General features: G+C 52.0%; 1 protein-coding gene across 5 annotated transcripts in view; it reads right to left on the bottom strand.

The window, feature by feature from the left end:
• GDPD5 (glycerophosphodiester phosphodiesterase domain containing 5) overlaps positions 1-27,776 on the bottom strand; it is a 92,976-nt gene that overhangs the window by 39,794 nt on the left and 25,406 nt on the right. For 3 of the 5 annotated variants that reach the window (XM_077113552.1, XM_077113550.1, XM_077113554.1), the window contains one exon: positions 8,471-8,647. In XM_077113552.1, coding sequence (XP_076969667.1) covers positions 8,471-8,587 — 117 coding nt within the window. In that variant the 5' untranslated portion in view covers positions 8,588-8,647. Of the gene's footprint in view, positions 1-8,470; positions 8,648-21,646; positions 21,731-27,776 lie in introns of all 5 variants that reach the window. The other 2 variants (XM_077113549.1, XM_077113551.1) reach the window with 1 other exon arrangement.

Below are 27,776 nucleotides of genomic sequence, written 5' to 3'. Positions count from 1 at the left end.
TACTTATCGAAGAGTGCTTTGAAAACTATCGCTTTTTTCTTTCTTTGCTTTGTACATATGTTATATTATAAAGTTCAAAAAGAACAGAGGCCTCAGTATGAGACCAAAGGAAGAGATGTTTATTTGGTGCAAATTTTATATTTTTGGTAGCACAATATCTAACTGAACTTGTACGGTCAGTTTATTCAAACACCTTAATTACATGGAATACTGAATAAGGAGTGAGATCTTGTTGGTTTGTACAGGTCAGTGTGATGTCTGTATACATCCCAGAGTAATCTGGACAGAGGACACAAAAATATTTGCAGGGCCCCCTGGGGGGACCGGGGAGAAAGGAGGAAATATTAAACTTCCAGATCTGGGGAATTCCTGATATTCTCGTGAGGGCAGTGGGGACAACCAACTCAGAAGGCTGAGCCTTTGATCCTGGGGTTCGCCCCTGTGAAACCTATTCCTGCAGAGGGGAAGCTAAGCTTATTTATAATTAGGCCTAAGGGTTACCCCAGAGAACCTCTTTTGTTGCTCAGATGTGGCCTCTCTCTCTAAGACAACTCAGCAGGTGAACTCACTGCCCTCCCCCTACAGGAAACATGACTCTCAGGGGTGTAAATCTCCCTGGCAACATGGGACATGATTTCTGGAGATGAGCCAGGACCAAGCTTCATGGGATTGAGAAAGCCTTGATCAAAAGGGGAAAGAGAGAAATGAGACAAAACAAAATTTCAGTGGCTGAGAGATTTTGAACAGAGTCAAGAGGTTATCCTGGAGATTATTCTTATGCATTATATAGATATCCCCTTTTTAGTTCATGGTGTCCTGGAGTGGCTGAAGGGAAGTACCTGAAACTGTTGAGCTGTGTTCCAGTTGCCTTGATTCTTGAAGATGATTGTATAACAATATAGCTTTTATAGTGTGACTGTGTGGTTGTGAAAACATTGTAGCTGACGTTTTCTTTGCCCAGGGTATGGATAGTTGAGTGAAAAAATAAAAATGAAAATGAAAATAATAGTAACAAAAACAATGGGTGGGGGGGATAAGGGGTAAAAAAAAAATGGGTAGATTGAACTATTAGTGGTCAATGAGAGGGAAGGGTAAGGGGTAAGGGATGTATGAGTTTTTCTGTTTTCTTTTTATTTCTTTTCCTGGAGTGATGCACATGGTCAAAAAATGATCATCCGGATGAGTACACAATATGTGATGATATTGTAAGCCACTGATTGTATACTTTGGATGGACTATATGCCGTGTGACAATATCTCAATAAAAATATTAAAAAAAAAAAAAAACACAAACATCTCTAAATATCAAAATGAAAAAAAAAGCACAGAGGTCCCAGCAGGCTACTCCCAGGTCTGAGGGGGCCTTGCTGGGGTGTTGGTGGGCGGGGGGAGGACTGGGAGGGCTTTGGACTCAGTGCCCAATCCTCACCCAGGTCCCCTTTTTTCCCTCCTCCCTCCCAGGGCTGTGCGACTCTAGAGGGGATTAGCAAGAGGACATGAGTAGGGAACCTGAGGTCCAGAACCAGGCCCAGCCCATGCCTGTGGGCATGGGGGTCTCACTGACAGCACCTCGGGTTCTGGATTCCCAGTCTTGACTCGCCTAGAAAATTCACGTCAGCACGTGGAGGGCTGCTGGCGCGCCTGCCTCTGGGCCGAGAGCTGCGAACGACCCGCAGCAGCGAGAATTGTGCCGGTAAAGCCCCCTCTATGGGCTAGGCATTCACACAGGCCATCTCGTTTGATTCTCATTTGATTCTTCACACCTTCAAGGGGGTGATAACGCTCCCCATCCCTCAGGAAGGGAAACCGAGGCGCAGGGACAGAGGGATCTCTTTCATTGATTTCATAAACGTTTGCCACACATGCTCTGCTTTCAGGCTCTGCGCCTGGCTCCAGGAACCAGTGCTCTGCCATGCCACTCCAGGGGACAGGTACTGTGATGGGTGGAGGAGGGAAAGGGAGGGCAGGGACACCTTTAACCAAGAAACATGCTGAAGGGTTACGCGATGCAGGCAGGAGAGCTGGGATGAGTCTACATCTACGTGCTCTCTCCATTGCCCTAGGGAGGACCAGAGGAGAGTCAGCCCTGAAGGGAGAGTCAGGAGGTCTGGCTCTAAGGCTGTTGCTGGCCACTGTGGTACCTGGAGCCACTCACTGGGAGGGCAGAGGGCAGTGGGTCCTATGGGCCTCAGTTTCCTCAACCGTACCACAGAGATGCTTAGCGTGCCTGAGCTACATATTTGGGGGAGTGCTTTCTACCGTGCATGCAGAAGAAGTCCTTATTTGGAACTGTTCTTCTCATCCTCCAGGACAGACCCCCTCCTCTTAGGACTGCCAGACATTCTTGACACAGGAACACGTGGCTGGTTGATAGGACAGGAGGTGGGAAGGCAGTCGGGACACTTGCCTCCCCCTCCTCCTGCCCCTGGCAGAGCCCGAGGAGGCCGGGCCGGCTGAGTCAGCACCGTCCCTCCTGCCAACCACAGCCGGGGCGGGGGAGGCGGTGCCAAGAATACAGCCCGGAGCCGTCCACGCACGAATGTCCCTCTCCAGACCACCCGCCACCTGCTGGGCCTTGGAAACCAGGGCTGGGAAGGGAGGAGAGGGAGAAGGGGAGCTTTTCGGGGGCTCCTGCCTCCCCACCCACGGTCAGCAAGATGGCAGCCGCACTCCCTACCTGGCCTCCACACACGCCCTGCAGCTCAGTCATTCTCCCAAACCTTGCCTGAGCGCCTCCTCTGAGCCAGGGCCCCTGAGCAGGGCAGGCCTAGCCTCTGCCCTCACAACACTCAGAGTCTAGAAGGGGACACGAAAAATCACCCTCCATATCCCAAAGTGCTGCGGGAACCCAGGGGAGAGTGAACGAGAGGGAGGGAGGATGAGAGAGAAAGGGGGAGGGCAGGAATAGGAAGAGGACGGCTGACCTTTGGAGGAGAGGGACTTTTAAGGAAGAGACATTTGTCATGAGTCTTGAGAGGAAGAGACGAGACAAAAGGCAAATAATCCCATTTAAAATGGGCAAAGGCACTGAACAGACATTTCTCCATAGAAGATAAATAAATGGCCAATAAGCATGTGAAAAGATGCTCAACATCATAAGTCATTATGAAGATGCAAATCAAAATCACAATGAGATACCACTTAGGCTATTATTTTAAAAAGGGGGAGGGAAGGAAAATAAGTGTTGGTGAGGATGTAAAGAAGTAGGAACTCTAGTATATTGGTGGGAATGTAAACTGGTGCAGCTGCTGTGGAAAACAGTTGGGCTCTTTCTCAGAAAGTCCAGTATAGAATTACCATATGACCACAGCCAGGGGCAAGGGAGGCAGCGCCAAGAATGTATCATCCTTCTAGGTATATGCCCAAAAGAACTAAAAGAAGGGACTCAAACAGATATTTATTTGCAAATGTTGATGGCAGCATTATTCACAATAGCCATGAGGTGGAAGCTATCTAAGTGTCCATCAGCAAATGAATGGGTAAATAATATGTGGTGTATACACACAATTGACTATTACTCAGCCATAAAAAAGAATGAAGTTCTGATACATCCAGCCAGGTGGATGGAACTGGAAGACATCATATTGAATGAAACAAGCTAGACACAAAAGGACAAATATAACATGATTTCACTTATAGGAAATAACTAGACTATGCATATTCATAGACCCAGGAAGTGGATTACAGGTTGGGGAGAGGGAATGGGGAGTTATATGGTTAGTGGGTATATTAAGAGTTTCTCTTTGGGGGAGATGGAAAAGTTTTGGTAATGGACGGTGGCGATGGGAGTTGTGAATGTGTTTAAGCCACTGAACTGTATACATGAAAGTGGTTAAAACGGGGAATTTGCACCTGGATATATGTTACCACGATAAAAAAATGGAAAAAGAAATGAAGAAAGAGGATTTGTGGGCGAAGGGATAGCATGAGCAAAGGCACAGACTGCTGTCAATGGGAGATGTGTGTGCTGAGGACTGGGAGAAGCTCCGGGGCTGTCGTGGAGGTGGTGGAAGGGACAGGGCAGAGGAGGGGTTGGTGGATTTCTTCCCAGCAGGTGTCTTCTAGGCTCGGAAGGAGGGAGTTCTCCATCGGAGGGGGCAGCCAGCGGGGCTGGGTAGGTTTCTTTCTTTCTGTCCTCCACCCACTGGCGCTGGGCTGTTCCTGGACTCCATGTAGTCAGACCCTCTCCCTGTCTGTCTCCTCCCCCGTGGAGCCCCTGTACGGATTTTCAGCCCCGGGAACAGCATCCCCAGCTGGAAAGCAGGCAGACATCACATCGGAGACTCCTCTCTTTCTCTGTGTTGGCTGATTATACCTTCTAGGTGTCTCTGGCATCCTCCCTTCTCTCCAGCCCTGACACTGCCCCGCGCCCCCGCTCCAGCTGGGTCCCACTCAAGGCCTCTTCAATTATTCTCTGTGATTTAACCGAGGGGTCCCTATGGCCAGGGTCTGACCCGGGACTCCCCTGCAGAGAACCCTCTGGCAGCTCCCGGCTGCCCAGCATCAGGGTACAGCTTCCAGGCTCCGAGGCCCACGTGGCAACATCTTACTCCCTCCTCCTACTCTCGCCACACTGGAGCTGAATTACTTTCAGTTCCCAAACGCGAGACACTCTTGTACATCCACTTCCCCCTGCCTTGCACACTTCCCCACTCTGGTATGGTGGGGCCAAAACCACCTTGCTTTCCTGGCTCCAGGCTCCCTTTCCCAGGGTTCCTCTTGGCCTCTGCAAGGATCACCCTGGGTGGTCTGGGTGTGTCAATTTTTGACTGTTCCCCCTCCAGCCTGGAAGCCCCTCAAGGGAGCAGGGAAGTAGGTCTTAATCACCTGTGGCCCCAAGGCCCAGTAAAGGGCCTGACCCAGAACAGGTAACAGGTCAGGTTTGTTGACTGAATAAATAATTGATGAATCCCAGACATGACAGGTGTGGAACAGGAGAGAGGGTAGAGGACTGGGGTTACAACCGGGAAGATTTACTCTTCCTGGAGCCTCATCTGGATCAAATAAGCTTAAAACGGCTTTCAAAAGGCCAAATCTACCATAGAAATGTAAGTGGGAGGTGATTATCATTGTTCTGTCTCCTTCAGTGTCTCTGGCTGGGAAGTTCCTCCAGGAGTCTGACCTATATCCCTCTTGCTACAGAGGAGCTGGTTTTGACACTGCACTGCCTCCCACAGATACACAGGCCTCGGGGAGCCCTGTGGAGCAGTCTGAGAACAGTATTCCAACCCACCGAGCCCTTAACTGGCAGTATTTGAGTAATGAGTCACAGACAACAACCAATTAATTATCTCCAGTTATAAAAAGCTTTGCTTCCCCCTTCCTTGCTGGCCAGTGAGCCCGGCCTCCTGCCGCGAGGCTCCTCCACTCCAGAAGCCCTGGCAGGAGAATAGGTCATTTCACCTCTCTGGTCGTCAGTTTCCTGTTTCTCTATTTGTCAAATGTGTGTCCTGGGGAATGAGGGCGGTGTAAGCAAAGGCAAAGGCGGGGAGGAGGTGGGGATGTGACAGGCTGGTTGGAAGGAAGACCAGCTTGGTGGGGAAGAGGAGGGCCCCTTCCCACGCTCTCTGCCACCTGCCACGCGCCCCAGGATCTACTTCTATACTTCGGGGCTAGATCCCCATCAGGGAAACACTGAGAGTTCCTAGCCTGGCATTCGAGGACTCTCTCGCTCTTGTCCCAAAGACTCGCAGTCAAGTGCTCTTTATTCTCCATCAGGCAATTTCCCGAGTCCCCCTCCTGCCTCTTCTTTCTTCTCCTTCCAGTGCACGCTCACATAAACACACATGCCCAACACATGCGCGCTTTCCTCCAGCCTTCATCTGCCTGAGGTTCTCACTGCACATCTATGAGGACTCCCTGTGCGACGGCTCTAAGACTTGATTTCTCCATCCATAAAATGGGGATAACAATTAAACATACCCCACTGGGGTATGTAACAATTAATAGGGCAATGCATGTAAGCCACTGAGTTGGGGGGTGCAGGTAGGTTCAGAGGCAGGGGGGCCCAAAGGGGAACACAAGGAGGCACAAGGCATGGTTGGACTTCCATCTCCCTTGCAGAGGCTTCTCTCCCCACTGCCCATGTCCAAGTAGCTGTCCTCTCCCCACCCTACCAGCACACCCAGAGCTCACTTATGGGCCTCTTTTTGTTCAGCAAAATGTCTGGAGCACCTACTGCACCAGCCCTGTTCTCTGGGATGCCAGCTGTCTACGGAGGGAATGGGGAGAGATGAGAGGAGAGAGGGAGGGGAGAAAGAGAGAGAGAGAGGAAATTAGCAGGCTGAGGCATGGAACCCAGGAAGTGGGAGGAGACTCGGGAGCGAGGTAAATGACTGGGGGTTGGGGGAGAGGCTGCTTGTCCTCAGCTGTGTTTTGGGATCACCTAAGGTGAGCTCAGCCCTTTCTGCAGAGTCCTTGCCACCCAGAGCTGCTGCAAAATCCTCTCCCCTCTTCCCAGCCAAGCTGGTCTGCAGCTTCCTGCTGCTCCTTCAGCCTGTGCCCCAATCCTGACGCCCCAAACCCTGGTGTTTGCACTGTCTGCACCACTCCAGCAACCAGTCAACACAAAACCGGCCTTGGCTTGCCACTTCCCCCACCTTCGTGCTGGTCACAGTCAAGAGCCATTGCTACCTGACTCCACGGTCTGTGACTGGCCAGAGCCCAGCAAGGGGCACACGACACCCTGGGAGATACCTCTTCCCCTAGTGTCTGCTCCATGGCCAAGGGGCTTCTGCCCAGCCATCCTTCTCCTCCCTGGGCCTCAACTGCCTTCTCGCCTCCATCCCCACCAAGGGCACAGAGGGTGTGGGACCTACACTGCCTGGAGCCAGACCCTGGCTATGCCCATCGCCGGCAGTGCGACCTTGGACACGTCACTTCTGTCCCTGGCTTGTTTTCCATCTGTGCAAAGGGGTGCCGCTGCTGTCCAGCGCAGGGGCTTGTGGGGAGGCCCACATGAGCGGCTGCGTGTCAGCACCCAGCCGGGCCTGGCACACTGTCTGCCCCAGAGCGGGTGGCTGCCTGCTGGGCCAGCGCCTGCCTCTCGGGACACAAGACGGCAGCCTGAGTAAGGTGGAGGGGCCGAGGAATTCTGATGACCTCTAAACTAGCACCTCTCCCATTTCAGGGGTGAAGTCGAGCCTCAGGACTCTGGAATGGCTCATCTAAACGACTAGACCTGGCGAACCCTGTGCTGGTCGCCTCACGTGCGTTATCTCATGGACGGCTCCTAGCCACTCCCGGAGAGGCGTATGCTATCACCTCCATTTCACAGATGAGACGGCTGAAGCTCGGAGGCCAGAGGCACAATTTGAACCTCAGGTCCTTCCGCCTCCAGAGCCCACGGCTTCACCACGGGATTGGGGGCGGGATTGGAAGTTCTCTGTCCCTGTGCAAAGGAAACACTGCAAACTGCAGCCTCGCAGAGGGCTTCCTGGGTAGGCGGTCCCAGACAGCGCCGAGGGCAGCCACCAGCACTGAGGGTCCCAGCATGGCCCGGGGTTTGCTCTAGGGCCTGAGGCAGGTCCCTTTCTCCCTGGCCTCCATGCGCCTTGTGTGCCAGGGCCCCTGCGCTGGGAGTGAGGACACCCGGGCACCCACTTCTCCCGACTCAGTCTGGGGCTCTGTCCCCCACCCCCACCACAGGCAGAGAAGGAGGGCAGACAGATGGGCAGACCAGCTCCCCTGACCTCCCTAACCCAGACAGCCTGGCCCGTACTTGACCTCTGACCTCAGCTGACCTCACCCCCTTGGTCAGTCCAGCCCACGTGGGGGCAGGTGGAACTCAGAGGCTGCCTTCTTTGTCCAGACAAGCAGGAGGGAGGAGGAAAGCTGTTTTCTAAGCACCAAAGCTTTTAGATAAACACCACTTCAGGGAAGAAACTGGATCTGCTGGCTGGTAGTGCCCCAGGAGCAGAGCACAACTGAGGGTCTGGGCTGCGGGGCCAGGTGCTGAAGGAGGCTTCATCGCTCGGAGCACCTGCTGCCAGCTCTAGGCCGGCTTGAGCTCAGGTGGCTGGGCCCTGGTGCCAGGCCGTGGCCCTGCCAGCTCCTAGGCTCTGGCCACACCCACCTCCTCACTCTCTTCCCCAGCCATCCGCCTGCCCAGCTGGATCTGCCAGGAAAAGCTGAGAACTTTTGCTCACCTTGGGGTGACCCCTCCCTGCTGGAGCTCTCGCCCCTGCCCAGACCTCAGGAGCAGCCCAGCCCCCACGCTGTCAGAGGAGAGTTAATGACTGGCTCTGAAGGCTTCATGCTTTTTGCCCACTTGGTCAGCTAGATTCAGGAATCACAGTGGGCCCATTTTACAGAGGGAGAAACTGAGACCGGAAGGGGCACCGACCCACCCAGAGCCACATAGCACAGTGACAGAGCTAAGGCACACTGCCCCCCACCCCGCCCCTCCGCCCTGCCCCCCAAGCTTTCCTGGGGCTCCCGGGTCCCTCTGGCCCCGTCCCAGTGTGGCTCACCGGGGTGGTGTCATCATGAGAGCGCTGGTAGCGTTTCCAGCGGCAGCCGTAGATGCCCGTGAGGCAGGAGAGGCACAGCTGTGGCTCGTAGTACTGCAGGGGCTGGTGTCTCACCATGCTCGTGCCCGCGGCCCTGGCGCCCGGCCCTCATGCGCCCATGGAGGCCCCCGGCTGGTCCTGCGGGAGGAAGCACAGGGCTATGAGGTGGGGGAGGGGCAGCGAGTCAGGTCCAGGCACAGCACAAGTCACTGTAGACTCACTCAGGGCAGCTCATCCTCCGCGCACAGCCCTGCAGTGGCGTCCCACTTTGCTCAGAGTCCAAGAGGCCCACCCTTGTGTGGCCTGAGACTTCCTCAATCAAGTGCTGTGGGAAACCACTAACAACAGATACGAGGCGGCCTCAACTTGGAATCGTTTGCTGTCTTTGAGTCCTCCTCCAAGGCGCCACCTCTACTTTCCACTGTCCCTCATGTTAATGGAGCCTGTAAACTTACTTCTCACCGTGCCAAGCAGTCTTTCCTTTTTATCCACCTGGAATATACATCTTGCAAACTTCAAAGAATGGATCCTTATTTTATAAGAATTCAATGATACATAAATAGATCTGAAAGAGCCCTGGAGACACACACATACACACATGCGCACACACACACAGACAAAGAGGCCCACCCTTGGACCTGTCCCCTGTCCACCACCCCTGGCCTCATGACCCCGCCCTCCCCTGCGGTCACACTGGCCTCCTCGCTGCTCCTCACACTGCCCAGTATGCTGCTTTCTGATGGAAATGCTCTACCCCTAGAAACCCGTGTGGCTCCCCATTTCCCCTCCTCAGGTCTTTGCTCAAACGCCCTTTTCTCAACCAAACTTTCCCAGACCACCTTCTGTAAGACTGCCATCCCTTTGCTCACTTCCTGAAGCCATTCTCAGCTTTCTTTTTTTATTTTTATGTTTATATACATATATATATTGGCATGGGCAGGCTCCAGGAAAGGAACTCTGGTCTCCCACATCGCAGGTGAGACTTCGCACTGAGCTACCCTTGCACCACCGCGGTTTATTTTTATCAATCATGTTCCAAGATACAACTTCCTTATTTTGTTTCTTGTCTGTCTACCCCACTATAATGTAAGTTTCATGACAGCAGTAATTTTTGTCTGTTTGATTCTCTGCTGCATCCCCAATATGGAGCACAATGTATTTTAAAATAAAATATAAAAACCGACATGTGGAGCAATCAAAGTACATCAGGCACAGCCACTGTGGAAAACATTTTGGTGGTTCCTTAAAATTAAACATAGAATGATCATATGACCCAGCCATTCTACTCCTAGGTATATATCCAAAGTGAATGAAAGCAGGGAATTGGACAGATACTTGTACACTGATTATTCACGTGAATAATGCAGCATTATCCACGATAGCCAAAAGGTGGAAGCAACCCAAGTATCCAGCAAGAGACAGATAAACAAAATGTGGTACATCCACATAGTGGGTTTTTCAGCCATGAAAAGAAGTGAAGTACATGCAACAATGCGGATGAACCCTGAAAACATCATGTTGAGTGAAATCAGTCAGACATAAAAGGACAAATATTGTCTGATTTCATCAATATGAAATAATTATAATAAGCAAATTCATAAAGACAGAAAGCAGAATAATGATTGCCAGGGGTGGGGGAGGGAGGAATGGGGAGTTACTGCTAAATGAATGGAGATGAGTTTTTGGTTTAGGATGATGCAAACAGTCTGGTATAGAGGGTGGTGAAAGTTACACAATGTTGTTATTGTCCTTTACGTCAAAGAATTATCCACTTTAAACAGTCAAAATGATTGTTATGTTTAATTTTCCAACAATTAAAAGTAAATCAATTATTTTAAGAAGACACCAGGCGCTGCATAAATCCTTTATGTTCGTTATTTCATCTCATTGTCATAACTACCCAAAGCAGCAGGTAAAACATACTAAACCCATTAGACAACTGAACAAACCGAGGCTCACCAAGAGAGAAAGGGGTTGTGCCTGGCTGTGGCCACAGCCGAGTGCGGGAATCTGCTCTCCAACCATTCATTCAGGCACAGGGAGCTCCTGGCCTGGTGGGACCCACGGCAGGCAGCTTGGGTTGACCTGCTGTTGCTAGGAGCTCTGCAGCCCTGGCCTGCTCCGGACCCTGAGATGCATGCCAGGGGTGGCCAAGCAGGGCCAGGGGTGGCCAAGCAGGGCCAGGTGACCATTTGGCTCCAGGCACCTCACACACCCAGAGTGTCAGGCATCACTTGGCCTTTGACAGCCCTGGGAGGTAGCTTGTTATTATTATTACTGTCCCATTTTACAGATGAGGAGCCTGGGGCTTAGAACAGTAAAATGACTTGCCCGAAGGAGCACAGCTGTACTGAGGAGTCCCCTGACACCACAGGCACAAAGTTGTGCAACCATCACCACCAGCTAATTCCAGAACATTTTCATTACTCCCATAAGAAAGCCTGCACCTATTAGCAGTCACTCCCTATTCCTCCACTCCCCAGCCCCTGGCAACCAGGAATCTACTTTCTGTTTCTGTGAAGTTGCCTGTTTTGGACATTTCACATGAATGAAATCATACAATATGTAGCCTTTTGTGTCTGACTTCTTTTGCTTAGCATAATGATTTCAAGGTTCAGCCATGCTGTAGCATGCATCAGTACGTCATTCCTTTTTATGGATATTATTCCAGTCAATTGTTCCATTATTCCAAAATAACACATCATATGTTGTTTATCAATTCATCTGTTCATGGGCATTTGGGTTGTTCCCACCTTTCGGCTGTTATGAATAATGCTGCTACGAACATTCGCGTACAAGCTTTTGCACAGACATGTGTTTTCATTTCTCTTGGGTACATATACCTAGGAGGGGAATTTCTGGATCATACAGTAAATCTATGTTTAACTTTCTGAGGAACTGCCAGACTGTTTTCCAAAGTGGCTGCGCCATTTCATTTTCCCAAAGTATCCCCATTACCCTCCTTTTACAGATAAGAAATCTGACACACAGAAGAGGTTAGCCACTTGCTGGAGGTCACACAGCCGAGTCAGAAGTCACACTTAGCAGGGTAGCTCCAGAGACCTTGTTCTAACCCAGTGGCTGGCAAATTATAACCCACAGGCCAAACCTGGCCCATGGCCAGTTTTTGCATTGCCACAGTTAAGGATGGTTTTTACATTTTTAAATGGCTAGAAAAAAATCAAACGAATAATATTTTAAGACAAATGAAAATTACATGAAATTCAAATTTCAGTGTCTATAAATAAAGTTTTATTGGCATGCAGCCACGTTCATTAGTTTACACATGGTGTGTGGCTGCTTTTGCCCTACATCAGCAGGCTGAGTAATTATAACAGACACCATGTGGCTCACAAAGCCTAAAATATTTACTATTTGACACTTTCCAGGAAAAGTTTGTTGATTCCTGCCATCACTGGGCTGTATGGCCCATAAGCCAGTATTGTTAAGTGCGACGCATGAAGGAGACAGTGAAGGGAAGCTGTGGGGCACTGAGCAAAGTGCAGAGATGGTCAGTGCATGCTCCGGGAGCCAGTGCTGAGCTGGGGCCTACAGGATGGGATTCTAAGATGACACTCACTAAGTGCCTTGGAGGCTGCACCAGGAAAATACTGAAGCCCACCTGCTACTTCCACCTCTTGGCCTTAATCAGGGCCTCTGCCTTTCCCGCCTCCACCACCCCCGCCCCAGCCCCTGCAAATGCTAGCTCAGCACAGGGATTACAGCCTCCAGTCGGAAGGAGAATGTGCATTAGGAGTTTGCCGGGAATGTCGACCCACCCAGGTCTCCTAATCCTGGGAATGCTCCCAGGGGAGGCATGCGGACTTTGGTGCTGCTGCTTGGGGCTCTTGGAGCCCAGTCCAGCAAGGCTCAGGGGAGAAGCTACCGCATCGGGACTAGCTACAGTGTGGCCTTGGGCTGGGGGCAGGCTCTTGGCTTCACTTTGCTCCACTCCGGAGGTTTGGGGACTCTATAGGTCACACACATGCTCCCGCATCACAGCCTTTCAGAAGCGGTAGAGGGCAGGGGCCCTGAGCTGGACAGCCAGACCCCACCCTGTGCCCCGATGAGAGAAGAGCCCCCACTTTCCCCGGAAGGTAAGAGGCAGCTGATATGTAGAAAGAGGCCTGGATTCAGCCAGCCTGGGCCACTGATTTGGTCTGATTTGCTCTTGAGGCCCTTCTATGACCTGCACTTTCTGATTCTGGGGTAAACAGCCACTGCCTTGACTTCTGAAGGAGCCCAGATGAGGGGGAAAATGGGGGAAAGGTTCCAGGAGGGGCACGCCCCTGCAGTGACAGCAGCATGGCAGGTGGATGTTCTGCAAGCAGGAGAGCCCACAGCCGCCTCCCCTGCCTTCGCGGGCCTTTCCCAGGCCTTCCTGACCCTGGAGTTGATTGCCAAGTGCCCTCTGCCCTCCCCACCCTCAGCCCTCCCCAGCTGAGCATTACCACATGCTCAGGAATGGGGATTTCATTCCAGATCTGGGATAAAAGGGAAGTAAAACTGCCTGGTTGTTCCTTGGCCCAGGACTCTGCTGATTCGGCCTCCTGGAACCTCTACTTCCCCGGGTGAATCTTCACACTGTTCATATTGTTGGAACACCTCGGGAGAGAAACCTGTTCTCTTGCCTCTGCATGTTCTGCTGGGGCCATGCCATCCATTCCCAGGGTTCAGCTCCTGGGCACAGCCAAGGCCCACTAGCCGGGACCTCTCGATCATCCAGGGGTACTGCCCAGGCCCTGTGGACCCAGCCTGGCAACACTGACCTCCTCCCCAATCACAGCCTGCTTCTAAACATGCCCTTTTCTCACCGTCCTTTGGCCATGCCTCTTCTCTCGGCTGAACAGGCAATTTCCTTCCTTGCTCTCCCGCCAATCCAAGCCCTCGCCTGCAGCCAGCATGAGCTCTCTAACATGCACAGTGGTCAGTGTCTGGGTCTCCAGCTTCCCTGGACTCACCTCTCCAATACTTACTGTCCCTTCCTCTGGTTGATATATTTTTATCCTTCCAGTTTTAGATGCTACCTCTTCCAGGAAGCACCCCCTTCTGGGTCCCAGCTCTCCTGTGCCTTCCCTAGTCCTGTGTGCTTTCATTCTTAGCTGGCACCTCAGGTAGGCACCGTGGGCATGCCCATGTCTCCCAAGGGAATAGGCCTGACTTCCCCCACGCCCTCAGTGACCAGTACAGGGCAGCCTGGGAGGAATCATCAGAGGGAGGCCAGAAGCTCAGCTAACAGAGAGGCGTTGCTCAGACACTAAGCAGTCAGGACAAGCTCCCAGAGACCAAAACTTCCCCCACCCTGCCCCCACCAGCCCATCACTCCCCCTCCCTGTCAGGGCTAATGGCATCATAGAGGAGCAATCGATTTCTCCAAGCCACCTCCCAGGGCTGCTGATAGCAGCCAAGTGTCCAGGAAATCCCCTGCCCAGGGTCCCCATTGGCTCTGGGATAAGAGAAAACCTTCACTTCAGAGCCTGAGGTTCAAGGGCCCTTCCCAGCCCAAAGTCCTATTTTCTGTCGGAATTTCTGGTCTGTGCCCTGAACTTCCACTGCCTCCTGTATGCACAGAGAAGGGCCTACCAAGAGTGCCTGCCTGAGATCTAGTGAACCTCCACTCATTAACAAGTACAGGCAGGATGATGGAGGTGGGCCCCTGTCTCCTGGGTCCTCTTCCATCCTGACACCCTGGAGCAAGCCCGACCTGCTTCCCTGCTCCTCCTCCTCCCACGATGGCCAGATTACCAGGCCCTCCCTGCCCCTCAGAGCCAGATAGACTTCACCACCTCTGCCTCTAAGCCAGCTCTCTCCACTGAGGGGCAGTCTCAGGCCAGGTGTCAGAGTACCTGGGTTCCATCATCTGACTTACTGTGTGGCCTTAGACAAGTCACAAGTTTCTTTTGAGCCGTACTTTACCCATCTGAGAAATGGGGTTGGAGGGGGTGACACATAAAAATGCCCAGGTCTGCAATGGAAAGGAACAAAGTTCTGAAACACACAACAACATGGATGCATCCTGAAAGCATTAAGCTGAGTGAAAGAAGTCAAACATAAAAGGCCCGATACTGTATGATTCCATTTATATGAAGTGCCCAGAATAGGCAAATCTATAGAGACAGAAAGTAGATTAGTGGTTGCCGGGTGCTAGGGGCACTGGGGGGAAAAAGGGGAGTGACTGCTAATGGGTAAGGGGTTTCTTTTGGGGGCAATGAAAATATTCTAAAATCAATTGCGGGATGATTGCATAACTCTGTGAATATATTAAAACACGCTGAATTGTGCACTTTAAATGGGTGAATTATATGGAATATGTATTATATCTCAATAAAGCTATGAAATAATAAAATAAAAGAGCCCAAGTTTGGAAGTCAGGTAAAGATTATCCACAGCAGAGTGGAGGTGCTGGGAAGCCAGCAGTGGTGGGGTGACACACAGGGCTCTTGGCTGGGCCTGGTTCTCTGGGGCCCTAGGATTCTGGAACTCCCCCACGCCTTTCAAGGAACTTCTTCTCTGCTTGACCTGAACTGTTTCTGTGTTAGCAAGGAAAAACAACCTTGACTGGCAAACGGATATTTACTGTGTCCCTAGTTCTTAGCAAGTGGTCAGCACTGAATACATATGAATTCAGCAAATGAATGAACTAGTGTGTCCAGCGTTATCACGACTGATTGCAGTATTTGCGCTACCACTTGGCTACTGGGTACATGCTGAGTGTTGTGCATGTATTATCTCCAGAGGACACCATCTAAAGTAGAAATCAATAGTCTTCCCTTACAGGTGAAAAAGTATGGGCCCAAGAGCTTAAGTGACTCCCCCAAGGCCCAACAGCTAATTACTGAGGAGCCAGAATTTGAATGGGAAGGGTCTGCACCCGTATCTGTCGCCCTCCATGTCCGTGCCAGCACCAGCCTCTGCACAACTGCAAATTGCACCTCAAAAGGCCAAGCTCAATGTTTGTCTAGCACCAGGGAAGTAGGGCCCAGAGTGAGGCCAGGAACCTAGGGGAGGAAAAGGGAAAACCTCTAATGGGTGCCAGAGCTGGGGAGGTGGAGACCTGCCTGCCCTCCAGCAGCCTGCCCGGGCCTGGGGAAAGGAGGCAGGATGTGCAGGAGGAGAACCGCATCCTTCGCCTTGGCTGCTCTTGCTGACTCTCAGCCCCAGCCCAGTCTGCCAGTCTGAATTGAGCTCAGCCACCGGCAGGCCAGGTGACCTCCATAGCCCTGTGTCCTCAGCTTTCCCATCCTTATCATGGGAAGATCAAACATCATTAGATGATCTCCTTTCCAACACGCAGCTTCTAAAACCATTTATGCCCCTGCGTTCTCCCCAAACCCAGAGGAAAAACAGAGTGGGGGCTACTCAATCCTTCCTAGGTCTGCCTGGGGAGAGCCCTCTCCATTCTCAGAGCAAATGGCTGGGAGCCTGGCACTCATCACTGACTTGCTGTGTGACCTTGGGCAAGTCCTTGGCCTTGCCTGGGCTTCTCTTTTCACCCGGAACTAGAGAAACAAACCATCCTGGACTCCAGGATGCCCAGGACTGAGGGTTTCCCAGGATGTGGGACATTTAGTGCTAATGCTGGGACAGGACAGGCAAACATGGATGCTAGTTAATGCTGGGACAGGACAGGCAAACATGGATGCTAGTTACCCCACTGGGTCCCAGTTCACAATGGGGGTGAAAGCTGCAGGGAGGGCTGCCACCAGGTGAGATGTCCAGTCCTGCTGAGCCCCAGGCTGGTACTCTGTCCCTGCCCTGGGTGCCTCCACCACCTTTGATAGGCCTGTCATGGCCTGGATAACTCACAAGCATTGACAACCCCAAACTTCGCTTGGAGTAAAATCCACGGCATGGAAGTCACAGCCCCATGGTGAATTCTCCCACGGGGCTCGGGGAACGTGGACTTGGAGTTTAGCCGGGGCCTCCCAGGGGTCCCAACTCACGGCTTCCCTGTCTCCTGCTCCCAGTCCCAGCGTGCCTGCTGTGGTAGCTTGAATTATGTACCCTAAGGAAAGAAATGTCCTTAGTCTTTATCCGCCTTCCTGTGGATGTGGACTTACTTGTAAGTAGTATCTTTTGGAGATGTTATTTTTATTTAGGGTATGAACCAACTGAACCAGGATGGGTCATAATCCATATTGCTGAAAGCCTTATAAAGAGAAGAAATTAGAAGCCAGAAGTCCAAAAAGACACAAGGAGGAGCAAGAGGCCAGAAGTCAACAGAAAACTGGAAGAGCAGACATAAGGAAAAAGAGATCATCATGTGAGGGAAGGCAGAGATGCAAGCCGAGGGACCCCAGGATTGCAGCAAGCCGGCACCAGAATACTACAGACTTCAGGGAGAAAGCATCACCCTGCCAACATCCCCTATTTCGGACTTCTAGTCTCCAAAACTATGAGCCAATAAAAGTTTGCTTAAGCCAACCCATTGTGCGATATTTGTCATGGTATGGCAAACTAAGACACCCGTAAGACCACCTTGGCCCTGGAGGCCCTGTCTAGTCTCACCTTTCCTGAAAGTTCAAACCTCCCATCCAGGCATCAAGGCCTGGCAGACTCCTACTCAGCTCAGCTCAGGCAGTCTCTCCTCCAGGAAGCCCTCCCTGACTAGATCCACAACTATGGGAAATGCTTCCTCAGGACCCAGCACTGATTACCACATGGAGGCTTACCAGGGAGTGTAGAATCTAAACAGAACTTAGAAATAAGGATGGTTTGTACTGCAAAGGGGAGAAGGAAGAGCATCCTCAGTAGGAAGACAGGAGAAACAAAGCCCAGGCAGCAGGGAAGGGCAGTGAGCAGGGTCTCTCTGAGGACAGAGGGCAACCCCAGGCTCTGGCTGGGAACGGGGCCAGCAAGTTAAGCTCCCTCTTGGGTTCTATACGGTGGCAGAGTTTGCTGCCAACAGGGACGTTCCTCTCCATTCTGAGGCCCAGGGAGGGCAGGGCATCCCCACGCAGATCACCAGCTAGGTCTCTGCCCAAAACAACAACAAAAACAAACCCAAACCTGCAAAACAAATCTCTGGGGCCAGGGCCGAGGCAGGAGGTGGGAGGACAAAGGCTGATTCTGGGACTTCCCGCTCCCTGAGGCTTGTTCAAGACCTGAAGAAGTGTGGGACCAACCAATTGCAAGTCCCCCACCCCACGGCCCTTCCTCATCAGCCTTTTTCTGTGGACCTTCTGAAAAGCCCTCGCAGATGCAATGTGTTTTCTGTTGCACAGCCATCGTGAGACGGCTCGAACTGAGAGACCCTGGGCTGCACCTATGGCTGTGTTGCCTTGGGGAAGTTGCTCCACCTCTTTGGGCCCCTGAGAAAGTCCTAAATTCTAATGAAATTGGCAGAGAAGGTAGCTGGACCTGGGGCAGGGGGAGAGGGGGCGCAGAGCTGCTGAGGAGGAGGAGGCAGGGAGGGAGACCTCAGAGGTAAAAGATAAAGCAGGCCAGAATCCCCTAGTTCCGTGGTCACACCTGCCCATTGTTTGGGGAAAAGTTACACAGCTGCCGAGGCCAGGGCTCAGCTGGAACCCTCAAAGAATCAATCGTGCCATAATTAGGGCCATTATTAATCTTTTCCGCGGTGATGCCAGGGCCTCTTGTTTACCCAACACGTCTGTCCCAAGAGACCTCTGGGTTGGCAGGGCTGAGGCTGGGTTAGATCAGACCATCCCAGGCAGAGGCCTGCTTCACCCCAGCTGCGGCAGGGGGGCTCTCCAGTGCTTCCCACCCTCTTGCCTGCCCTCCCCGAGGAAGCTCTCCCTGCTTCTCCTGGCTGGAAGGGCTGGCTTCTGCCACTCAGCTGCAGCCTCAGGGTACCATCTACCCCCATCTAAGGCTCACTAGCTCATTTGGGAAATGTGTAGGAAGCCCCCACTGCATGTCAGGCACTTCTGGAGGTTGTGGGGGGTTCACAGAGAATCAGACACGGACCTTCCTTACACAGGAGAAGACAGCCTAATTGTAGCTACAACGATGGTAGCAACATGCAGAGCGCTTGGCAGTTTACAAAGAGCTTCCATGTACAGCCTCTCATTGAAGCATCACACCAATCCACAGGTAAGTACCAAGATCCCCACTGCAGAGACGAGGAGATGGAGGCTGGGAGAGGTCAGGGATTGCCAAGCACTGTGCTGAGAACCAGGAGTCCTGCCTGCCCCTCCCAGGCTCTGCCCGCTCTAAGGGCCCTGGGGGTACAGAACGCATGTTTGGGACATGGTTATAGCTACAGGCTGGACAGGAGCCAGGTCCGGGGGCCTGAGTTTTCTTGGCACAGAAAGGACCTCTATTTCCTGGGTCAGGGTTATTAGTTTAGGAAGAGGAGTCACTGAGACAGACCTGGCCTTGCCCAGAGAGCAGAGCTTACATCTCAGGCTTAACTTCTCACGCTGCAAACGCCCCAGGTTACAGTCTTAGCATCATCTCACCTAAGAATCCTTCAGTTATGGAATCCTGGAACAATCCAACCTGTCCCAGAACTTTACAATCCCTGGATTTCAGACTGTCAAAGTCAAAATGTCAGTATTAAGAAACACCTGACCCCATTCCACTCAGCCTCCCTTCCCACTCGGGAATCTCCTGGTGGCGGTTCCCCAGCCAGGCGGCTAGCCTAAGCTTGCATACTCCCAGGGACGGGGCACTCCCTCTCTCCAGAGCTAAGCAGTTCCCTGTTTAAGCATCCAGAACTTTCTGAGAGGAACTACCTGCCCCCGACCTTCCCCACCAGCACTGGCAGGTCATCCTTGTCAGAGGAACAAGCAGAGACAGCAAATGTCCCCACGGCCTCCGGCTGAGCCTCTGTCCCGTCCTCTCACCGTCGCGTTGACATCCCCGTGCCCTTCCCAGGAACCCAGTGGTCCAACCACAGGGACCAGGCTGGCTTTTTCCAATGATGCTTCTGCTGGGCCCCAGTGGAGGGGGGCCACCCACATGGCAGGAGGATGAGGAGGGAGGGGAAGAAGCTGAGGCTGGCAGAGACCTGTGCTGAGCAAACTTGCCTCTGCTCAGTTTTTGTCCCCTGAGGGAATGGGGAGCAATAACTTATTTTATTTATTTATGTAAAAGAGCCGAGTTATTACATAAACACGCTTCCCAAGCAAGCCCTGGGGAGGGGAAGAGAAGCAAGTGCTACCATTTAAGGAACCTTTCTCTTCCTTCCCTCTCTACCTCCCCAGCCTTACGTGCCCCTGCCCCTCCCACCCCTGGGTCCACGCTACCCTTTCCACCTGCACACCTCTGCCCGTGCTGGGCCCTCTGCCAGGAAAGCCCTTCCCTGCCCATCCCGGCCCATCCAAATCCCGTGCAAAGGTCGGTCTGATTCCCCCACAGCAGCCCACGCGTCCCCTCCCTCTGCGCTCACATCACTGGCAGAGCTCTGTGGCGTGGTCGCCGGCCTCCGCGCACGATCTGCTTCCGTGGCTGCCCCCCCACCAGACTCGGAGCTTCCCCGGGTTGTCACTTCTGATCCACCCAGCCAAGCTTTCCTGAAGACTCAGTGTCTGCAGCCCTGTGCTGGGTGACGGGGACACGAGCGACCCCAGGCCTGCTCCTGGCTGAGGAGTGGAGAGGTATACCACCTGTACCCACCCCACTCGACCCAGCCCCAGGGAGGCGCCCGTTTATTTATGAGTCAGTAAAGCTGGTTAAATTCACAAAGGAAGGCCAGGAGGGACCAATCAGAGCCTCTCACACCGCACATCTGCAGGGCCGCTATGCACCCGGCTCGGATTCCGCCACGGAAGCTGAGTTATATTAGTCTTTTCCCAATTTACAGGGGGAAAAAATGAAGATACTAAAAAAGAAAATAGTCTTAATTAGGCATTTCTTTCCCACAAGTTTATCTTAAGCCTTTGATGTCGGCTTGTACTTTTCTAGACCAGATCTAGTGTGAGATGTCCTCAGATTTAGCACAGAATGCTAATTTCAGCACTGCAGTGTATGTCTTTCCTTCATGCGGGTCTTTCTCCCAGGGCCCCCAGGCAAGTCTGAGAACACGGGGTCTAAACTTTCTTTTTTTCAAATGACCAGGTTTCCCTCTGGGGACCTAAAAAAACCCATCCTTGCTTGAACGTTGAGAAAGTCATGCCCCAGGAGTCAGCCAGCCCAGGACGCCCTGAAGATCATGCCGATTTTATGATTTGAAGGCCTCCAGTTCCACCATTTGCCATTCATTCCTTTTGCTTATTTTCTCTTTAAAAAAAAATTTTTTTGTGTGTGAAATATGACATACATACAGAAAAGCAATAAATTTCCAAGTACATTTTAACAAGTAGTTATAAACAGATTTCAACATTTGGTATGGGTGACAGTTCCACGATTTTTTCATTTTTTCCTCTAGCTGCTCCAAGACACTGGAGACCAACAGAAATATCAATATAATGATTCAACAGTCATACTCATTTGTTAAGTCCTATCTTCTCTGTTCTACTCCTCCTTCTCTTTAAATAACATATACACATAAAAGCAATAAATTTCAAAGTACATTGCAACAATCAGTTGTAGAACAGATTTTAGAATTTGGTATGGTTTACAATTCCACAATTTCAGGTTTTTATTTCAAGCTGCTTAGGAACTGGAGGCTAAATCATTTTCTCTTAAAGGCATTATTTTTTCTTAAAATACATGTTTCCCTGGATGTAGGATCCCATTAACCCCCCAAATTGGAAGTCCAGGAAATCTAGTTTAATTTTTAGCACCAATGTGGCAGGAAAAAACCCACAGTGGGTGAGAACATACCCTGAGCACCAACCTGCCTGGGTTCAAAACCTAGCTCCACCACCCACTTAACTGAGCAAGTTTCTTAACACCTCACACCCAGATTTCCTCACCATTAAAGGGGGATAAGAATATCACCCACCTCATGGCCTGTTGTGAGGGTCCGACGAGCTCACACATGCAGGGCACCTGGACAAGTACCTGGGACACTATACTGGGCAAGACACAGCTTACTCGGAGCTTCAACTTTTCTCTTGGCCATAAAATGGGACAATTCCTGTTCCTCCTGCCTCTTTCATAAACTGCAGAGTTCATGCCGCCTCCACTGGAGAAGCTGGCACTGTTTTAGAACCCATGGGCTGCCCCCTACGGCCTGTTTCTAACTCCTTCCTCCCTCCATCCCTCCTTTCTTTCTTTTCTCTTTACCTGGAAGAAGGTGCCAGCGGCTGGGACCTGGGCTCCTGGGGGCGTCTTGCCCACAGAGGTGGTACTGTCACTTCACTGGGAAAGCTGGGGGGACAAGGGAACAGCCGGAGTCAGATCATTCATCAACCTGCCCTGCCTTCTCCTCACCCCCAGACCCTTAGCGAGGCCCCTAGGGAGCTTGGCTCTGTGCCCCTCCTGTGCTGGGCGAGGGGCCCGTGATGGGTCCCATGCAGTCCCTACCCAGGGAAAGCCCCTAAGCTGGTGGGTGGGCCGAGGAGACACACGATTCAATCCTGGGCCAGGAGAGCCAGCGCATGCAATCTCACCTCCACTTGTGCTGCCTACGTACCAGCCCAAACCCCAACGCAGTACAACCTGCTCTCAGAATCACTCGCGTCCCCCTCTCCAGGAATCACAGACATGTGGCCTGAGGCCCAGGCACCCTGGGACTAATGTTGGGGCTGCACCTGGCTCCTGGGGGTGAGGGGACAGAGGGCCTTTCATGCTGCCCAGGGACCCGCTTTCTCCAGAGGTAGCTGCCAAACCAGCTATTCTTTTAAATCTGAGGGAGGGTTGGCGGGCCAGAGGCGGGATCTGGGGCACTGCAATTATGAGCCTGAGTTCTGACTCATGCACTGCCTCCCTCCCATCAGCTCTCACAGCCACAGGGCAGTCCCCCTAACTAAGAACTGGGAGGACAGATGGCATCGGCAGGCCAAGGGGATAGAGGGAAGCAGACTCCGTGTCAGTGCTATGTGACTTCAGAGGCTGCTGCCACATTGCCTGCATGAGGACACTGAGGCTGGTAGGACCTGGGGCCTGTCTCTCACATCACCCAGAGAGGCAGAGGCAGAGGCAGACCTCGTACCCTGCAGACTGTGGGCAGCGGTGGCCACGACAGCATAAAAACTCTCCCCAACACAACTGGACCAGGGAAGAAACATACAGCAAGAAACATAGCCAAGCCTCAGTCTCAAACCAGACACAGGCAGAGCTGGGCTCAGGGACAGAGTGGAAAAGACATCGTGCAGCAGAGAGAGACAGCTAGGGCACCCCCACTGCTGCCCATCTCCACCTCCCAAGGCCCAAGTCTTCCTTGAAGGCACTGCACTTCGCAGCTTATAAAACCTACTTCCCTTTTCTCCCGCAGCGATCCTAAGGCCTCAGTGACAGAGGGAATATAAATAGATCTGAGCCGCTCAAATTTTAACACACACACTAATCACCTGGGGAGCTTGTTAAAGCACAGTCTGACTTAGTAGGTCTAGGATGGGACCGGACAAGCTCACAGGTGTTGCTGATGACGCACGTTCATGCAGCGAGGATATCGTGGATAAAAGCCATGGTGCCGGGGCCAAACTGCCTGAGCTAGAATCTTGGCTGTTTCTTACTGTGTGACCTTGGGCAAGTTACTTAACCTCTCTGTGACTCATTCTCCTTGGCTATAAAACACTACTACTAATAAAACCTACCCCATAGTGTTGATGTGAAGATTAAATTAGTTCACATATGCAAAATACTGAAAGCAACTATCACTATTATTTCAAAATTAAAGACAGAGGTTCTGAGAGGTGGATACACCTAGCAAGGTGGCAGAGGCAGAATTCAAATCCAAATCTCTTATTGCAAACTCTGTAATACCTTTAAATACTACTTAGGATGCCACTAAATGTCACAGCCAGCAAGCACTTCCCCTATTAGACAGACAGGAATACTGAGGCCCAGAGAAGGACAGGAAACTGCCCAGGGTCACCAGTAAATTGGTATTAGAATTCCAAGTCCTGACTCTGGGCCCAATGTCCTTTCCACCACACCTGGCCCTCCTTCTGCAAGGAGGAGAAAGGGACACGAATATTCCCTGAGGGGTCCCAGCCAGATGTGGGAATGGCTGGATGCGGAGGGTGGCCCCTATCTCCACTCTCGGGCCCACTCTCTCCTGAGTTCCCCTGTCCTCTCCAGAACCCCTGCTCCCCCAGGCTGGGTGGGGCGGGACACTTTTAACATCCTCCTTTCATTATCCATGTCCTACCTCCAGTTGGTGGCCACTGCTCAGTCTCAGGGTCATCAAGCTGGGGTCGCAGGCAGAGGGTGACATGCCAGCCCCGTGTCCACCCCCACCTGGACTTCCCAGCACGTGGCCAGTGGGAGCCTGTGAGTCACTTGGAGGAAGTGCTCGGCCCCAAACAGGAAGTAGCTCTTCAAGCAGAAACCCCCGCAGCATCTCTAGGGCCCCAGGGTTGGTGCCTGGGTGGTAGGCTGATGAAGGATAGGAAGTTGACAGGGAATTAGCAGCACTCACTCAGATTTTACCTGAAACTCAAACTTGGCACTCGCCCTCTGCTCTGAGAAACCTGGCCTGGGGCATTTTGGGCTGTGACATGCTGTGCAGTTCTAGGTACATCGGTGCCCTTTTCTGAGCCTTGGCTCCCTCATCTGTAGAATCACTGGGCCAGACTAAAAGACTGCTATGGCTTGGCATTCAAAACTAAAATGAAGGATTGGAGGAAGCAAATATAGGTTTGTTTGGTTTTTTGGGGTGCATGGTCTGGGAATCAAACCCCGGTCTCCCACATGGAAGGCGAGCATTCTACCACTGAACCACCCGTGCACCCCAAATACAGATTTTTAAATGAATGAACAATACATTTATGAGTGAATTAATATTTAAATTCTAGCCGCCGCATAAGACACCACCACTTATCCTCCGTTAGTTGCCCAAGACAGATCTCCTCACCGGTAAGAAGACTCACTCCTTTAACTACCCTTAGAGGAAGGGAAGAGGGGCCGCCTGCCAGAGCCCTGCATGCCACAAACACACACGCAAAACTAAATATATTAGAGAATGTGCTGGCACTGCTGGCACTTAACGTCCACGTGACCTGTCATCCTAAACACCTGCTTGTCACTACCACCACTCACGCCCAGGGAAATCCTCCCCATCTCTTGATCTTCAGGAACAAAAGGTGATTCTGTCCAGATGTCCCTGGGGAGGTCTGTCGGGTGTGTTGCTGCTGACATGAGAGAAATTCACTGCTTAGAGTGTGTGTGTGGGGGGGGAGGGAGGTGGGGAAATGAGTGACAAAAACGTTTAAAGGAGGGCAAGCCCACTCGTCAAATCCTTTCTCTCACGTAGCAGTATGCAATGGTTTCTTACATAAGAAAGTATTAGTTTCCCTGCATGCTGAGGGTCTTTTCTGTGTGTGCTTTTCTTCATGGTCCGATGTGCGGCTCTAAAAGTACTCACAAATTAGTGTGGTATTTCCAATAAGTGCTCATGACAGCTGAGGAACATCTTGTCAAATACAACAATTCATACTACTCAAATTAAGGTATCACAAAGTATGTTACTAATTCTTTATTACATTGGCAACTAGAGGGACGTTGAATACCAGAACTGTGAATAGATTCATTTTTGTAAAATTTTCAAAACTCTGAATATTCCATCTGTATTTAAACAATTCTATTTTTAAATCTGATACTCATGATGCTGTGTATTGTTTCAATAGACACATTTTAATAGATATTTAAAATTTTAGCAGATAATTTTAATGGGATAAAAACAACTCACAGAAGCATAAAATAGAATTTCCTTGGCTTACATTTACTTTAATTAATGTGTTGATGAAAATATATTCAAATTCTGCACCCTTTGAATACAATATCATTTTATTTTTAATCCTCTACATCATTACTGCCCACAGAAAATAAATATGAAAATCTCGATTATAACAATATAGTGATCTTGACAAAATGAAGACAATGCATTTTTAATGAACGCATAAATAATGTGTGAACTGTAAGTCTCATTACTCATCTAAACATCAGCAGCCCGTCAACGAGACATCCAGACACGTGCGATAATTTCATTCAGTCATCGTTGACATTTTAGTGACTTTCAGACATAAAAGTATAACCCCAGGGCGGGCAATGGTGGCGCAGTGGCGGAGTTCTCACCTGCCGGGCTGGAGACGCGGGTTCGGTTCCCGGCGCCTGCCCATGCCAAAAAAAAACCACAAAAAAACACTGTAACTCCACGCAAACACTTCAAATTACATTATGAAGCGCTATCTGTCAAGGTGGGAGAACCAAACCCATTCTACGTAACATATTCTTGGCTTACCTTGTAACATTCAAATATGTGATGGAGCTAGGCGGGCCTCTGCATTTTCGCCCTGGAGCCCGCGACGCGGAGGTGGCGCCCCGTGCACAGCCCGCCCTCCCCTCCCGCGCGCCGGGGCCTCAGCGCCGTGGGCCCGGCCGGGCTGCCGACCCTCAGCGTCTGCCCTGAGAAAGCACGCGGGGCCTTATCTCCACACCGGACTCGAATTCCCTCAAGGGCGGTGACCACGGCCTGACACCGAGCCAGCATTCCCTGAAGTCCCGTACCCTAAAACGCCATCTCACGGAGGAGCCAGGCGCAATGAAATGGCTGTCCCAGGAGCTAACGGCTAAATAACAGTGACGACCACTCCGGTGCCTGGCTGGGTTGTTCGCGACTACCGGGTGGGAGGGCGGGGGTTATTCAGGGCCTGGGTCACAGCGGCTGGGTGTCGGCCCGGAGCGGGACTGACCAAAGGCCACGTGCTCCCCAGGTCCTGAGCGTCTCATCCCAGGCTCTGGCAGCTGGGCAGCAGCAGTGGGAGGGCAGGGCAGGCTGGGGGCAGCCTCTGGGCCTCCGGGCAGGTAGGACCCGAGCCCTCAGGCTGCCCTGCGGCCCCACCACGGACCGCCCCTCCTTTACGGCTCGACTCACGCCACCTCATGCTGCCTCTTGCTCCCTTATTCTGGTTCCACGGTATTTCTGTTTAGCTAAAGGCACCAAAATGCACCCTCGACCCACTTACAACTCGGCTGACAAAGGCCTGTGGTCCCTGCCTGCTGCTTTCCTCCCCAGCATCTTTCCCAGAAAGAGTTTTCAGAGGGAATGAGGCTCTGGAGGGGGCAGGGGTGTGGAGGAGAGAGCAGGGAGCAGAGAGCTGGGAAAGCTGGATTCGGGTCCTCGCTGAGCCACCAGAAGGCAGGTCAGCATCACCTCTGGACTCAGCTTCTTTGTCAAAGAGGGAAACCAAGACCTGTCCAGACTCTCTTGCGGTACTACTGGGAAAATCCAGGGAGCAGGACATGAGAAGGCTGTGCAAACTGCAAAGTGCTGAACAATGGACTGGGTCCTAAAACCCATCTCTTGTTTCCTACTCTGCAGGGCACAGTGCCCAGACTGGCGATTCTGCCACCACCCACTTTTAGGGAGGGCTGGCCACACCCTCTGCGAGAAGCTAAGATTTTTACAGCTAGCACCTCATTTACTCCTCTTAGGAAATCTTTCCATCTGTATTCTACAGATGACAAAACAGAGGCACAAGGGGACTTTAGGTCCCTTGCCCCAGGGCACAGCTTGCAAGTGGCAGAGCCAGGATTCACACTCTGATTCCCCAACACCATAAGTCGGGTCACGAAACCCACACTAACTGAGCCCTCCTGTGTACCAGGACAGGCGGAGTGCCAGAGAGACCCGTGGGGCCTCCCAACTGGAGGAGCCCGTGGGCTCAGGGTGTAGACAGAAGCATCACAAGAAGCGCACGAACAAAGGGAAGCAGGAGCCTGGAGGGGGGGGCGTGGCAGGGCCCTGCTGGTGGATCAAAGCTGTCTCCCAGCCTTGCGCTGTCTGGACCCACCACACGCAGCCACAAATACCTGCGCGAGTCAGCAAACTTGTTTCTCTGGCAGTCTCAGCCCCAGCCTGGCCACTCCCTACCTGCTTTCCAGACAGGGTGGGCAAGAAGGGGCTCCAGACATCCTAGACACTGCTTCCTCCTCTGTAACCACCACCCTATGACCACCCTCCCCCCGAAAGTCTGTGGGTCCCCAGGCCTTGGGATGGGTAGAGCAGAGGCCTTGCAGCAGGCTGGACATGAAGCCTGGGAAAGCAGAGCCATGCCCATCTGTGCACACGATGCTCTACACAGTTGGTGCTCAATTAAATGGTTGTTAGATGAGCTAATGGCTAAATAACAGTGAGTGACCACTCTGGTGACTGGCTCAGTTGTTGTTGACCACTGGGTGGGAGCGAGGGGGTTATTCAGGTCCTGAATCAGAGTGGCTGGGTACCATGGACCAGAGCAGAACTGACAAA

This window comes from Tamandua tetradactyla, chromosome 8 (genome assembly GCF_023851605.1).
Source record: "Tamandua tetradactyla isolate mTamTet1 chromosome 8, mTamTet1.pri, whole genome shotgun sequence".
NCBI classification, from domain to species: Eukaryota; Metazoa; Chordata; class Mammalia; order Pilosa; family Myrmecophagidae; genus Tamandua; species Tamandua tetradactyla.
This window is presented reverse-complemented; position numbering and strand designations above follow the sequence as displayed.